This window comes from Sceloporus undulatus, chromosome 3, assembly GCF_019175285.1.
Source record: "Sceloporus undulatus isolate JIND9_A2432 ecotype Alabama chromosome 3, SceUnd_v1.1, whole genome shotgun sequence".
Classification (NCBI taxonomy): domain Eukaryota; kingdom Metazoa; phylum Chordata; class Lepidosauria; order Squamata; family Phrynosomatidae; genus Sceloporus; species Sceloporus undulatus.
The window spans coordinates 263,907,857-263,924,697 of NC_056524.1; the positions used below are offsets into that span (position 1 = coordinate 263,907,857).

Here is a 16,841-nt window from a genome sequence, read left to right on the forward strand (position 1 = left end):
ATTATCCACAAAGACTAATGTGTGCTATTTTGTTTTTACCTTCTAGGTGCAGTTTACTTTTGTTGCAATTGATAAGAGCATTGGCTTTTAAGTGTTGCTTCTGAAAGCAGCTTGCGAAAGACAGAGTTGCTGTTTTTTAGGCTGTTGTCTCACAGGGCGTGGAGATGAAGCTCTTACTTTTGCATGAGTGTTGTCAGGATGCATATAGCATCTTCACTGATAAGCAAGCCACTAGGGATATCGAAGAAACAGTGCTCACAGCCATCTATAGCACCATTGCAACATTATGTAGCTCAAATAGGCAGCTTTCTTTAGATTTGTCACCCAGATATGTTGGACTACAATTCCCATCATCCTCTGTCAGCATAGCCATCTGGAGGGCACTAGCTTGTGGAAAGGCTGCTCATCAGAGAAATGGGATCATGCTTGGGTATCCATCATATATCCATCACACAAAGATAACAAGCCACAGACACAATATAGGCCTAACAATTTACACACACAGGTGCATCGAAATAGAATACCATATCTCCCTCTCACTGCAGTGAGGAAGATGGTGGCTGAGTGAAATATATGCCTGCTCTGTCATCTGTCAAGACTGCTGAAGGGTGCCTTCTAGACTCCTGCTTTCCCTTCTTAGGATTATCTTTACATTAGTCCTCATAACAGGGCTATCCCGTGCACACTTTATATTACCAACGATAAAATGGATGTAATGAAAACATTAACAAACTGGCTGGTCCAACAGGGAGCAACGGAGGGAAGGGGGAGAAAGCGGATATGTACAGATGGGGACAACACTGTTGGACAGGTGTGTGCTGTGCCAATGTGTCACTGGGTGCACTGATGCACCATATGGGCAATTAATCAATTATGCAATCAAGGAGATGGTTGTATGAGGCATCCAATGGGTTGGTGGCTGGATGGGACTGGGGAGGAGATTACCTGTTGCTAGCAGAGTTCTGTGCAGATTAATTTGTGGCGGGACAGAAAACAAAATAATGGTGAGCTTGTAGCCATGATTGCTCCATTATGGTGGGTTTGTCCTCAAAGTGGGAAGGGATGGTGCAGATTGCATGTTGGTCATTGCCCTACTGTGGGAATCAGTGGTGTGGTCAGTTATGGTATGTTACTTAAAATGGCTTATGGGACACACCTTTTTTCTGATTGGTTAAATTATTTATTTAAGATGATCAGCTGTTTACTGGAAGAGCTCAGTCACCAGTTGCCTGCTGAGAAGACAAAAAAAGTCTATGTATCATTCTTTGACAGCTCAGGCAGTCAACATTTCTTCAACTTTTCTACTGGTTGCTACTCTCCAGCTATTTTAGCCACCACAATATCATCTGTTGAAAAAGTGCCTGCAATTTCCGCTTCACTACAAAACACACATATGGCCTTAAAAGATCTTAAGTAAAGAATATCGTATCACTGTCCTAGCAAAGGAGGAGGGACTTTTATTAAAGCACTGTTTGCACATTTATCCTAGCATAAAAGGACTTGAACTGACTCGCTTGATTTAATTACACATTCAAGAGACAGAAACACAGTTGGTCCTCCTTATTCATGGATTCCTTATCCATGGATTCAGCTACCCACGGTTTGAAAATATTTTAAAAATATATGTAAATTCCGAAAAGCAAACCTTGATTTTGCCATTGTATATAAAGGGCACTATTTTATTATGCCATTATATTTACTGGGATTTGAGCATCCACAGATTTTGGTATCCATGGGGTAAAGGGTGTCCTGGAACCAACCCCCAGCGGATACCAATGGCTGACTGTTGAAACTGACCAGATCTGAAGCTGGGGGAGAGAAGCTAGGGTAAAAATCAATGGATCTTAACTGGGGGTCTAAATAGATATAATTATGACATGCACCCATCTCTTTATATCAGTGGTAAACAACTGTGCAAGAGACAGGATCGAATTAAAAAGATTGTATGTACAGCGCTGTGTACATTTACAGTGCTTTATAAATAAAGGTTAATAATAATAATAATAGTATTAATAATAATAAATATTGCCTCAACACGTCTCCATTGGGCTGCACTGAGGTCTTTTTGTAAGCCACAAGTCACCAGAAATCACTTCTAGTTTTAATTTATTGGGTTTTTGGCAAGGTTTTGGCCAACTATCAACTGAGAGAGTAATGGGGTGTAAATTAGGCCAAACTGCCATTGGGGACATTTTCACTGTGGTTTCAACTATTTGCAGGTTATTTTTTGCCTGATGGTAAAAAAATAAATTGGCAAGTCCAGGATTTGAGGAAAGGGGTTTACCCTAAAAGCTTCCAAAAAAAGAGCTGCAGGCCTCATGTGGCACACATGCTGCACTTTCCCCACTTCTGCTTTAAATATAGGTTATTTATTTATTTTATATCCTGACTTCTGCTAATAGCAGAGGAAAAAGAAATGCTCAGACAGAACTTTCCTTTGTGCCTTGTTTTTGCATTGTACATTGCCGTTACACTTCATGTTGTGGTTGTGCATTGCAGTTGCACATCACATAATGTTGTACATCTTATAGTGTGCAGTGCAGTTGCCCACTGTGTATTGTGCATTGTGGTTGTGCACTGCGTATTATGCATTGTAAAATGGCACATAGACATTGACATGTAAAGTTGCTATTGGGCATGAAGGATGCATAGTGCTTGTGCAGCATATTTCCATGTGTGGATTGCACATGTGGATGCTAGACTGCAGCTTGTATGTGCATGTATGAGGATCTCCACTGAGAAACAATTTGCAAATCTTCACTGGCAAATCTGAGAGCTACATGATACAAACAGCAGTTCACATTGTTCTTGTGTATGACTTGAATAAGAATTCTGCTTGCCCTTAACAATGTTCTCTACTGCTGCTAAAGTCTGTCATGTCCCCTGCTAAGAAAGGCCATTAAAGGTCATGATCCTGTATATGAAATTGCTTTGAGATCACAATGCCACTGGAAATTCTGTCTTCCCAGTGCCGATTTCTGATGTTGCCATCAGAAGACAGACCACCAAGGTGAAACGTATGTGACCTTTCACTCCCGTTTCTGGCAAACATATCACTTGCTGACCTTTGAACAAAATAAGATTGGGTTTCAGACTAGCAGGACCAACTTTTTAGACCACAGTTAAGGTTTTTTGAAGTGGAACTGCATGTTTGTTTTTACTGGAAACAGGCTTATACGATCATATTTTTCTGTCTGAGTAGTATATAATTCTGCCCCCACCTCTAAGGTAATTTCCCCCTTCTTACTTCTAAACAGCTGGTTTGGGGAACTCCTTGGAGCAAATACCCAAAATGAAAAGAGAAACTAGTAACACAATGGCTGATAAACTATGAGCTAACATTATAACAATAACTATGATAAAAGTACCTAAATTAGGGAAGGGAATTGGGTGGCCTTCCAAATTTAGTGGAAGAGCAACTCACAGCATTCATTATCATTGTCTATGCTGGCTAGGACTGCTGAGAACTGCAGTCCAACAACAGGAGGAGGGCTACCCAAATAACATCCTGGAATGAATAACTAGAATAGATCCACTGAATCAAGTGTTGATATGGCAAGGGTTGATAAGTTAAAACTTACTGACTTAAGTTCCACTGTTTCACATCTCTCCCCATTTCCAGCCCGTGGCAATCGCGCTCTACGTATGGCCGCACACTAGGCATGGTCCAAGATGCCGTTATTATAAGCCACAAAGATAGAAGAGCTGCTGCAGTTTTTTTTTTTTGCCTACTGGGAAACATAAATTCTGCACCCCGCTCTACTCTCCCTCTTCTGAGTTGTGTGCAAACAAATTTTGCACTTTGAATTCAGTTTGTAGCAAATTGAGTAAGCTGGGACAAAAGGAGAAGTGGGGTGAAACATTTTTAAGTGACTGAAAAAAGGGAAAGCAAAGGATCTGAGATAAATAATAAGAATAATAAATAATAATAAAAAATAATAATAATAAATAATTGGTATACTGCTTTTCCTTAGATCAAAGCGGTTACAGCCAGAACAAAAACCGTTACAAATCTCATAAAAGGATAAAAATGCAAAATACAAATTTATAAAATCTAAAAAAACAATCATTCAATGAGTAAGGCAGAGAGTCAATGGGATTGGGAGTGCACAAATTTTTTCAGCGGGGAAGGCTAGACAGAAGGGAAGGTTTTAAGCCTCTTTTTAATGTTTCCAGGGGGATCAGAAGACGGAGCTCCTCAGGAAGACCATTCAGATTTGTGGGCCGCCACTGAAAAGGCCATCTGGGATGTAACAATGTATTTGGAGATGAATTCCCAACAGGTTCTTCCCGGATGTCCTAAGTGTGCGGGGCGGATTATATGGGCGGATTATATGGGGAGATCGGTCCCTCAAATAACTTGGGCCCAGCCATGTTAGGCTTTATAGGTGATACCAACACCTTGTATTGAGCTCGGAAGTGAATATATTGGTAGTGTTGCTGCCAAATTGACAGCTGGAGGAATTGTAGTACAGATACTTTTTATAAAATTTTGGAGTAGGGAGTTCACTCTGACCCCAAACTGACCTCCTAGTGGAGCAACCATTTCTCCAAAGTGAAGAGACCAGGTAGGCAAATGCAAGGGGAGAGGCAGGATCCTAGAAAGAATACATGCAGAAATTCTCCAAGGTAGCTTGAGATTGTTATGACGGAGCCTCACCTCCAACCAAAACAATGCTGACGTTTGTTCTCAGTCTCACAATTGATGGGTGATGATAAATCAACAAACCACCCATCTCCTGTTTGTCTCCCCCTACCCCCGCTGTAGTCGCCACTGCATGACCCGGCCACCCTATACCTTTGCTTAATGCTCAGGAATCAACACCTTTGTCCAGGCTTCAGAAGTGAGTATCACCCGTAGTTCGCCTCGCAATCTTTCACTCACCCACCTTTATTTCATTGAGTCTCTTGTTATGTGTGTGGGTGTGCTCACTGCTGTACGTGTGTTCTCCTTAATAATATTTTGACTTTAATGGAGACACCTGTTTCCGCGTCAGCTCTTAAGGATATTTGTCCTTTGGTATACACTAAGGGACACAGAAGATTATCGCACTCGTTCTGAGAACGTTCCATATCATCACGTGATGAAAAGTTCCTGGAACGGATATTACCGCATTAGAATCAAAACGTGATCAGAACGGGATCAGAACGGCAGTTTACCGCACTGCGATTCCTTTTCTTGAAACCGTTCTCAGAACGGTTTGCTGTATTAAGTTTGTGGGCTGTCTTTGCTTGACGTCGACCATCGCTCAGTGGTTGGACGGCTCGGGAGAGGCGTGCCCCCAGGAAAGAGGGAAAAGGGAGGCGTGGGCCATGGAGCTCGCCTCTCCTGAGTCCCTCGGCTTACTGAAATCCCTCACCTTCCTTCCCATAGGAATCAATCCAAAAACGGAGTTTAAAATCTCTCCCAGATGCAGACCCAAAGGCGCTCTCCTCTGCTCTTTAAACTCAGTTTTTGGATTGATTTCTATGAGGGAGGTGAGGGAGGTGGGGGATTTCAGTAAGCATGGGACTCTGGCCGGGAGAGTGCTTCTCAGCCTCACTGAGAAGTCTTCCCTCCGAAGATTCCCTTGGAGGGAAGGAAGGCAAGCGCCCCCCCCCCCCCATCTTGTCTTCCCTCCGAAGGAGGTCCGAGGATTCTCTTGGGAGGGAAAGAAGGCAAGCCCCTCTATAAAACGCTGGGGCTTCATATGCTGGCATATGTTTGAAGGAAGAAAATAGGTAAAACCTATGTAACTTGGGGCCAAGGGCGAGTCCCCTCCTTGGCAGCCTGGGCTTTAAGGGAGCTCCACGAGGTCCTTCACAGCGCGAGGGAAGGGAGGGGACTGGACCAAGGGCAGAGCCCCGACAGCCATTGCAGCTCTTTAAAACCGGTTAGAAAGAAGAGTCCTCTGCTGTCATCCCATTTCCCCTTTTTTGCAGCTTGACACCCTTTGGCTGTGTGTGTGTGCATGTAATGTGTGCCTTCGGTGTGAGCTTCCTCCCCGCTTTAACTCTTGTCTGGCTCTTTGCTATGGATTCTGGGGTTGTTTGCTTGCTTTTCTGTGGTGCTCCAAACGAGGAGCTTTTGTGGGTTCCCTCTTTTAGGGAAGGAGGAGAAGGTCCTTGGCATCCCTGCCATCCCTGCCTCCTGCAGGCTGCAAGCACAGGAGCCCCCTGGACATGACACCAGAGCCCCCCGCAGAAGCAGCCAGACCCTCTCCTCTTGCTCTCTGCCCTGGTCCCCTCTTCCTTGAGGGAGGAGGAGCTCCTGGAGGTCCCTTCAAGCCGAAGGAAAGCAAGTTGCCAGGAGGGACTGGGCCAAGGGCAGAGCCCGGCAGCCCTAGCAGCTCTTTAAACCGTTAGAAAAGAAGAGTCCTGCTCTGTCATCCATTTCCCTTTTTGGCAGCTTGACACCCTTTTGCTCCTGTGTGTGTGCATGTAATGTGTGCCTTCAGGTTGTGAGCTTCCTCCCGCTTTAACTCTTGTCTGGCTCTTTGCTATGAATTTGGGAGTTTTTTGCTTGCTTTTGTGTGGTGCTCCAAAGAGGGCTTTTGTGGGTTCCCTCCTGGAGGGAGGAGGAGAAGGTCCTGGGCTCCCTGCTCCTGCATTGTGACAGCACAGGGCCCCACTGACATGACACTAGAGACCCCGGAGAAGCAGCAGACCTTCTCCCTCTTGCTCTCTGCTCTGGTCTCTTTCTTCCCTCTCTTTCCCTGCTTTCCTCTTCTCTTCCTTGTCCCACCTTTCCTCCCTTTTTCCTCCCTTCCCTCCCTCCTTCTTTCCCCCCTCACACACACACACCTTCCCTCACTGCAGTCGCTCGCCTGTGCCTCCCTCCTGCCTGTCATTCTTTCAGCCAATCAGAAGACAGGGAATGAGGGAACGTTTGAGAACGGATAAGATACCGCACACATTCTCTTGGAACGTTTTCATCACGTTTCAGCTCTCTGGGAAACACATTCAGAACACATTCAAATCCGTTCCCTCTGGAACACATTTGGAACACATTTAAGCGTTCTGAGAACCCGATTGGAAACACATATGTGCGGTATTCTCTCAATGCGTTCCGTTCTCATCACGTGATCAGAACGTTCTCAGAACGCGTGCGATAATCTCCACAGTATCTCGAGGGTGTTGTTAATCCTCCTCTTGGCAATTTGAGCTTATTAAGAAATTCCCCTAATTAGAAACTTCCTAACAGAATGGATTCGTAAGTCTAGATGAAGATAGATTTAGACCAAAGGTTTTATGTGACGAAAACAGAAATTCATAGCCCATTTTTCAATAGGTGTGTCACAGCTGCCCTGAAGTATTAGTACTGAAACCAAGTCGCTAAGGAACCATCCTTCATCTCCTTTACTGGTTATAGTCAAACAATTAGATGGTCAACTCTCAAAAAATTTTGCTAGACAACTGCATGGCAGTGGGCTTTTTTTTAAATTTTTTATTTGTATCCCACTTTTTCCCAAATAGGACTCAAAGTGGCTTACAATATAACTTAGAACGTCTAAAACAATATAGAGTCAAAAGTTTAAAATCTACAGCTAGATTATAAAAATAATAATAATATAATAAACATTATACAGGGTCCCCGGGTTACGATTAATTCGTTCCGCGGCGCATTCGTACCCGAAAAGCATTCTCAAGCGAGCCCCATAAGGCGCTAATGCGAAGCCGCGATTTGGTGGCGAAAAGCGCCGAAAAGCACCAAATTTTTTTCGTAACCCGAAATACCTTGTAACCGGAACCGTTTTTTTTTATGGATTTTTTTCGATAACCCGGAAATTTCGTAACGCGGCGCATTCGTATCACGGGGTACCAGTGTCCAGGAATTCAGTTAAAATGCTGCCTTTAAGACATTAAAAGTTAAAACAATTAAACACTTAAAACATATGGCCTGTTACAGACAGGCCCAAATAAAGCGTGCTTCGAGTCACTTTGGAGGTATGGTATTTCAATGATGCCGCGTCAAGAGTCCAAAGGCCGCACCAAAGCCACGCTCTGGTCCTAAGGACGGAGTGCAGCTTTGGTGAAGCTTCCAGACTCTTAGGACTCAGGTATCATTGAAATACCATACCTCCAAAGTGACTGAAGCAGCTTTATTTTGGCCTGTCTGTAACAGGCCAATGTGTTATAACAGTTGGTCCTTCTTATACACAGATTTTTATACATGGAGCATCCATGGTTTGAAAATGTTCAAAAAAAGTATAAATTTCAAATATCAAATCTTGATTTTCCATTTTTTATAAGGGACACCATTTTGCTATGTCATTATATTTAATGGGGCTTGAGCATACACGGATGTTGTTATCATCAATGGAGGATCCTGGAACCAAACCTCAGCGTATAACAAGGGTCCACTGTATACTAAAAACAGAACACCTAATTACACATCCCTCCACCCAAGTCAACTAAGGCTGAAGATCTGTTTGAAGAAGGAGGTCTTTGCCAACAGATGGGCCAGATCAAACCTGTCCTGAGAGGAAGTTCCAAAGTCTAGGAGTAGTTATCAAAAAGGTTCTCTCTCATGTCCTCAGCAGCTGAACCTAGGATGTGGTGGGATGAAGAGAAAGCCTTGCCCTGTAGATTTTAAAACTTTGACAAGTTTGCTTCTCTATGTCCCTGACTGTTACAGTGACTAAGGATGACATCTCCCCTCTGAATCCCTGCCTTGAGTCGCTAATGGGCTGGATGAGGAAAAACAAACTCAGGCTGAATCCAGAGAAAACGGAGGTACTTGCCATAGGATCCATAGGTCCGGGGAAGGAAATTTGTCAACCACTCCTAGATGGGGTCACACTTCCCCTGAAGGATGAAGTTTGCAGTTTGGGAGTACTTCTGGGTCCATCTCTACGTTTGTCATCTCAAGTGGATGTGACGGCCAGAAGTGCTTGGTACCAACTTCGGTTGATACGCCAACTGTGACCCTACCTCAACTGAAAAGACCTTGAAGCTGTAGTGCATGCTCTGGTAATTTTTTGTCTTGACTTCTGCAATATGCTCTACATGGGGCTACCCTTGTATCAAGTTCGGAAGCTCCAATTAGTGCAAAATGCGGCAGCCAGGTTGGTCACCGGATCCTCGAGATTTGACCACATAACACCTATTTTGAAAGATCTACACTGGCTTCCAATTAGCTTCCAGGCACAATACAAGGTGTTGGTTATTACCTGTAAAGCCCTACATGGCTTGGGTCCAAGTTACTTACGGGAACATATCTCCCTATACAATCCGCCCTGCACTCTTAGAACGTGGGAAGAACATGTTAGAGGTACCAGCATCTAAATATGTTTCCACTTCCCAGAAAGCATTTAGTATAGCTGCCCCTAGGTTATGGAATGGACTCCCAGAGGAGACCCGCCTTGCTACATCCATGGAAACTTTCAGGAAGGCAGTTAAGACAGAGCTTTTTCGACATGCATAACCACCTGACCTTCTATGAATTACAGACTGTTTCTGTATGGAATGAGAGCATCTGACCCCAGCATTGTTGATTTTATGTTTTTAACTGTGGTTTTAACTTTGAGGTAATAATATTGTAATGTTTTAATTGTATTTTTTAAACTCTGCTGTGATCCTGCCTCAATCCAATTGGGAGAAGCGGAAAGATATAAATAAACTCTATTACGTGGGGAGATACAGGTTTTCAGATAGTCTGGACCTAAGCCATATAGGACTTTATAGGTCAAAACCAGAATTTCGAATTATGTTTTACTAGACAAGAGTATAGCTACTGAGTGGGGTGGAGGGGAAAAAGGACTGCCTTCCTACATGAGACTTCTGACTTGTGGGGAGGCCAAAATTCTTATATGGGAGGGAAATGGCTTCATTCTTCCCTCCCTCGTACCCATATCTCTGATTCTAAATGGCCCTTACAGCCCCCTTTTACTCTGCGATTCTATGAATGAACTTGTGGAGTGGGTGAATGCTGCTTTTTGACCAGCAGGATCGCCTAGTTCAGCTTCTATATGCCATTTCCCCCCACATCCTTTTTCATAGCTTATTGTCTCCAAATACCAATTCATTCTACTGGGTCTGTATCCTAATCTCCATAGTACTCTCACAGGTATTTCAGATCACTTCTAGCACACTCCTCAGTGAGTGCAGAACTGGTCAAGCTGGTTTTCCTCCTGATGACTACACTGGTCCTGCCAGAAGATTTTACCAGGTTGAGATCTAATCTTACATCTGTTTGCTAGTACTGTATTCTCCCACCCACCTCAAACAACACATTGATAGAAAATCAGCAGAGCAAAACCTAGTTTGTTTCCCATTTCCCACCAATCTACCGACCCAGTTTTTGTGATGTGAAAAGGGAGGAGTATTATTTTAATAAAAACACCTCTGGTCTGGAGGATGTTTCTTTACTAACATCATTTTTACCATACCCTCCAAATGTCCACATTTGACAGGGATAATCCCAGTTAATCCTCCACCATCATATTTTTTCAGCTGTTTTTAAAATGTCCCAGTTTTTCTTTCTCCTTTTCTCACTTGAGATAGCTCTCCCTTTTGTCCCCAGCTTACTTCAGTTGCTGCAAACTGAGTCCAAAGGCCAAAAGTAGTTTGCAATGAATGAACATGGGGAAGGAGAGGAGGAGGCAGAGTGTGGCCTTTTTCTCTAGACTCAAATGAAAACAAACTGTGTGTTCTTCCTCATTAATACCTTTTGCCTTCTTGACCATCTTCTGATTGGCCACATGTGTCCCAGTCTTCATGGCTGAAATGTTGGAGAGTATGCTGTACCAGTTGAGAAAACAATTAGATTTTGGCCCAGAATTCCTTCAGCATAATAAGGTGGGATTGAGATAGTAAGGAACCAGAGAATATGCCAGTAGGCTATACCAAAAGGTTCAGCTTTTTCCAGCTCTCTGTCAAAATTGAACCCAACATATAGGAAGACTTCAGTATGCAAAGATGTTTGGAAGCATGCCTTTTAATGTCTTTGAAGTAAACGCTACCTGCAGGTGTTTTGTGGTTTGTTTTTGTTTTGTTTTTAATAATGAGCCCAAATTGGGGCTTTCTGTTCTACTAATTTTCTGTTTGTGGGGTTAGAACAGGGATTCACAAAAAGGACTATTCAAAAGTGGTACCCCTAAATTCCACTTTATGATCTTAATTGGCATAGCCTACTGGCATTATTAGCATAGACTATGGTTTCTTACTATCTCAATCCCACTTTATTATGTTGCAGGTTTTATTGCTTAAAGTATGCTTTGGGTTTTTAGAGTGCTTGTTTCAAAGGTTTGGTCACCTTTGCGTTGGTCACTTTGCCACTGTACTACTGAATTCCAGTGATATACCAGCAAATTAAACAGTAAAGTAACACTTCTTTGATAGCATTATAAATTTGGTAGCAGCAGGGGCCCTTAGAGAAGATTGTAAAATAGTTGGTACTCATTGGCCATGTGTTGCCCACCCCTGCTTTACACTAACACTTAACACTTTGTTCCAGATACCACGAATAGACTCCCTTAGGTCTTAAAACGTATGCTAGAACTGATATATAAAATGATAACTGATTGCATCTGCAAACATGGTCTGCAGCTGGAAATGTAATTGAGGACTAGAACCAGGGGTGTAGCTACATGATATGTGAGGGGTAAAATGAGGGCACTGGCCCCCAAATAAAAATTCTGTGCCTTTTTTCTACAGTCTCCAATTTCCTAGCATTGCAGAATGTGAGGCACTAAAAATTGTTCACACCTACAACAGTGATGTTTGTTGTGTTTGCATTTCCTTGGTAACCTTGACTGTCTCTTTGTTTTGTATGCCTAAATGGTGTTTCTAAATGCACAGCTCAAATTTTAAGTTATTGCAGTGCTTGAAATTTGGGGATTGAAAGAAATGTTCACTAGAAAAGCAGAGGTCTTTGCCATTGTCATTTGCTATCAAGTTGACTTTGACTTGTGGCAACCCCATGGATGAGAGATCTCCAAGATTCCCCATCATCAACTGCCCTGTTCATCTCTGGCAAACTCAGGGCCATGTCTTCCTTTACTGAAACAATCCAAATATGGTGCTGTCTCCCTCTTTCCTACAGCACTCTATCTTACCAAACATTATTGGATGTTTTCCAGTGAGTTACATCCAAATTACAATAGCCTGTTTAATTATTTCTGAACCTATACCTATACATTTCTAAACCTTAACATATACCAGTTTTATGCAAATCCCTATGCTTTTTCAGCTTTTTCTTTTTTGGTGATACATTTCTTTTTTTCTGTCATGTGTAAGTGGCCATTATAATTGTCACCCATCAATCAAGAATCTGGAATTTTGGGATCTGCATATTTTAAAAAGTGTGAACATATACCAAAAGACCATGGTGGCTGGGGGATGATGGGAGTTGCAGTCTAAGACAGTGGAAGGAGTCCAAGTTAGTGAGAGCTAGTGCTGTAGTAACCCACTGTTTCTTCTTGCAGAAAGTGACTTCCTGGAATGGATTCAATTATTACCTTTAAAAGCAGCTGGTACTTGGTTATCCTCTGGACTGGTTTCAAGAGATAAGCATCAAGGGAAAGTTTATGGTCCAGTTTCCTCTGACATTCCTGGAAAAGAGGAAAGGAAGAAAAGTGGGAACGAAGTGTTGATAGTCTGAAAAATGATCACAGCAGGCAGGAACACTAAGTACAGAATTACAATGCAATATCTTTTGAAGTTGTGAAGCCTGTTGCTTTTAGAAGAAAAATGTCATTTCCAGTTTAGAAACATGGATATCCTCTGGCAGCTTTTTCTTCAATGCATTTTTGTGTAGCATATGATGACACAATTCAAAACATGGTCCCACAGCATTGCGATGTAACTTACTTCACAGCTTTGAGACGTGACTTACTTTACATTACTTTCCTATTCTAGAATCCTGCAAGTATAACGATAGTGATGGGCAAATCACACTCCTTGCTCTGAATTATGAATCCAACAATGTAAATCTAGATGAAAATTCTCTGTTATCCTGAAGCATCATCGTTGAATAACCTTTTCAGTGTTCCAATGTCTAATTTTATTGTCCCACATTGACCAAACTAACCATATCCTACAGTGTACAAGCTATCCCACTAAACAGTAAAGTTGAATTGGTCCAAGTCATTGCATTCCTTCCCATCACTATGTACAGATATAGAGCGGGACAATGAAGAAACTGAAAATAAACCATTAAGATCTTTATCAATTTATTTATCAATGAATTGGATGACAGAACTGGGGGGCAATTAATCAAATTTGCAGATGACCACCAAATTAGGAGGAGTAGCAAATACCCCAGAGGACAGACAAACAAATTCAAAATGACCTGAATAGACTAAAAAAGCTGGGCCAAAGCTAACAAAATGAAAACTTCAACAGGGAGAAATGTAAGGTACTACGCACTTAGGGTGGAAAAATAAAAATGCACAGATATAGGATGGGGGACACATGCCTGAATAAAACTATGTGTGAAAGGGATCTAGGAGTCCAAGTAGACCACAAGTTGAACATGAGTCAACAGTGCAATGTGGCAGCTAAAAAGGGCAATTTTAGGTTGCATCAATAAAAGTATAGTGTCTAAATCAATTCTGCTTTGGTCAGGCCCAACCTGAAATATTGTGTCCAGTTCTGGGCGCCACAATCAAAAAGGACATTGAGAAACTGGAGCATGTCAAGTAGGGCGACTAAAATGGTGAAGGTCTGGAAACCATGCCCTATAAGGAATGCCTTAGGGAGCTGGTGATGTTTAGCCTGGAGAAAGAAGGTTAAGAGGTGATATGATAGCCCTGTTAAAATATTTGAAGGGATTCATATTGAGGAGGGAGCAAGCTTGTTTTCTTCGCTGCTCCAGAGACTAGGACCTGGAGCAATAGATGCAAACTCCAGGCAAAGGGATTCCACCTCAACATAGGAGGAACTTCCTGACAATAAGGGCTGTTCGAATGTGCAACACAGTCCCTGGAGTGTAGTGGAGTCTCCCTCCTTGGAGATCTTCAAACGGAGGCTGGATAGCCATCTGTTGGGGAGCTTCATTTGGATTTCCTCCTGCATGGCAGGGGGTTGGACTGGATGGCCTTGTGGTCCCTTCCAACTCTATGATTCTCTATGCGTGTTACATACCTCCATAAGGGACGTCCTTAGGACGTCCCATTTGAAAAAGGGTCCTTCTCCAGACGCCCCTACCTGTTACGGACAGAGTCCGTAACAAATGGCGGCAGCCCGTTCCACACGGCCCCGCCGCCATTTTGACGTAACGGACCCTCTGTGTCTGCACGTCGCGGCCCCGGAAGTGACGCCGCGAGTGCGCACTTTGGCACTTGCGGCGTCTCTTCCGGGTGCTGGAAGGAACGTGATTTTCCGCGCTCCTTCTTGTAGCGTGGAGGAGTCGCGCGATTTGGCTGCCTGTGACTCCTCTGCCTGCAACCGGCACGCGGCCCGAGACCGCCCCTTTTGGGCAATCTGTAACGGGCCTCAGATTCTATGATTCTGTATGCTCTGAACACATAGGTACAGTAGGCCCCCAGTATCTGCTCATGTATGATTCCAGGACCCTCTCCAATAGATAACCAAAATGCATGAATGCTCAGATCCCATTAATTAGAATGGTGTTGTAAAAATGGTATCCCTTATATAGCACAGGCAAAATCAAGGTTTGCTTTTGGAATTTGTTTTGGAATATTTTCAACAAGTGGTTGGTGAATCCTGGATGCAGAATCTGTTGCAGTCTCTCAATTTCTTCTGAAATTTGGGAGGTTTTGTGGAGCAAAATATGTCCCTAATAAGAAGAGGCAGTTATTTCAATAAGAGGGCAAGAATAGGATGAAAATCTCCATTTAGTAAGGGACAAGCATATACAAAAAATGGGAAAGATGGGATTAATGAAAGCACTCAGGAACTTAATTCCTTTGATGGGATTTACAAAAACATTAACCGAATATTGATTCAAGGGGAAGACAAATTTAATTATCTGAGAAGAGGAGATATCTCTTGTAGAACATTTAATACCTGAAACTAATTAGTATGACCTGAAAGAAAAAGGCTGTCTCCCACACGTCCTCCAAAGGGCTTCTGACCTTGGTTTGTTTTGGCAATATTTTTCATATATTTGGAGATCTTCCTTCTGCAACATAAAGCAAGTCAATGTAAATAAATCAAGTCAAAAAATAACTTGTGAACAAGTTCCCAAAGAAAAATGGCAGAATGGTTATATAGTACAATAGAAGAATTCAGAAGTAACTAAATTTCTTCTAAAATTTGGGCTTAAAAAAATCAGCATCCAACCCTGAGAATACACATTACCTCTCATTTTCCTACAATAAACACTGTCATCCTTCCATAAGCAGTCCCATCTTAATCATGGAAAGTTATCCACAGAGTCCATGTGGTATAGTAGTTTGAGAGTGTTGGGACTACGACTCTGGAGACCAGGGTTTGATTCCACTGGATGATTTTAATGCAAGTCACAATGCCTCTCAGTCTAGGGGAAGTCAAAGGCAAACGTCCTCTGACAAAAAATCTTGCCAAGAAAAACCCCATGACAGGTTCACCTTACAGTCCCCCATAAATCAAAAATGACCTCAAGTCACATAACACAAGCAAGGCTATCCAAGGAGCATGTCTACACTGGGGGAAAACACCAAAATCCACCTGAAATTAGTGCAGCAATCCCACAATGTGCGACTACATACCAGAACAAAATGACAAATCAGAATGTATTTCTGAGCCTTGACTTTGCTCTGAACTAATATACATCAGGAGAAAGTCTGATGTTCCCAGAAACAGCTGGATTATAACCAATTAGTTCTGATCATTCACCATGAGCTGTGCCATCCCCTCCCCCTTCCCCCAGGCTGATCAGGGAAAGGGCACAGCATGTTTTTGGAGCCACCCATCACTTCCTCATGTGAAGCTCCATGTAAAGCCTGCTTGGTGATAGTGGCATCACTAAAATTGGCATCACCTGGTGCATTAGCTCATGGTGTCACCCCCACTCCATTGACCTCCCCTTCCCCTACTACACCATACAGAATCCTTAGTAATGTTTTTGTACTAATGTGACTAATGAATCAAAAGTCCCATAATGTAATGGTAATAGTTGTGACATGAACAATTTAGATTGTACGCCATAGGCAGGTTTACTTTATACTATTATTAGTTTGAATGTACAGCGCTGGTAAATCTACAGTGCTATAATAAAATAAGCAAGAAATAATAATAATAATAAATAATAATAAAATAATAATAATAAATAATTTACATAATTAAAATTATACCTTTTAAATTATAATATCATATCGCACAGCCTAAAGGTATTGTTTGTACACTGTTGCATGCAGTTGAAGGGAAAATCAGTAAGATGTGAGGCTTTTAAAGAAATTAAAATTTTAAACCATACCCCATTTCTGCCAAAAGGTAGATGTTTTGAGGAGCAGGGGTATTACCTTAGGGTGTCACCTGGTGCAAATCCACTCTCCCTGCATCCCCCTTCTCCGCTTGCTGCCCCTTACTCCTTACTCCTTACTCCTGGAACCTTCTCCCCAACCACACCTACCCATCAACTTCTCTGCCCAGTTTCAAAACTGAATTAAAGACTATATTGTTTAGAGAAGCATCTCCCAGAGGTGAGCCCCCTCTGACCCAGGAAAAGCCTCCTTCTAACCCATCCAATCAAGAAGCCAAGCCCTTCCTCCAGTCCATCTGCCTTGGTCCAGGACTCGGAGGTGGAAAAGATCTGCTGGACCTGATCCTATTCCCCACCACCACTCCTTCTCCTTTTGTGTCGTGTCTTCTTCAGATTGTAAGCCTGAGGGCAGGAAAACCGTCTGACTAAAAAATTGATGTACACCGCTGTGTAAACTACAGCGCTTTATAAATAAAGGTTAATAATAATAATA

At 42.6% G+C, this 16,841-nt stretch overlaps 1 protein-coding gene across 1 annotated transcript in view; it reads right to left on the minus strand.

The window, feature by feature from the left end:
* MCF2L2 (MCF.2 cell line derived transforming sequence-like 2) overlaps positions 1-16,841 on the minus strand; it is a 211,001-nt gene that overhangs the window by 44,655 nt on the left and 149,505 nt on the right. Inside the window, exons 13-15 of the mRNA XM_042457103.1 lie at positions 14,998-15,067; positions 13,594-13,608; positions 12,441-12,541 (exon numbers count right to left, since the gene is read on the minus strand). Of these exons, the coding sequence (XP_042313037.1) occupies positions 12,441-12,541; positions 13,594-13,608; positions 14,998-15,067 (186 nt within the window). The remainder of the gene's footprint in view (positions 1-12,440; positions 12,542-13,593; positions 13,609-14,997; positions 15,068-16,841) is intronic.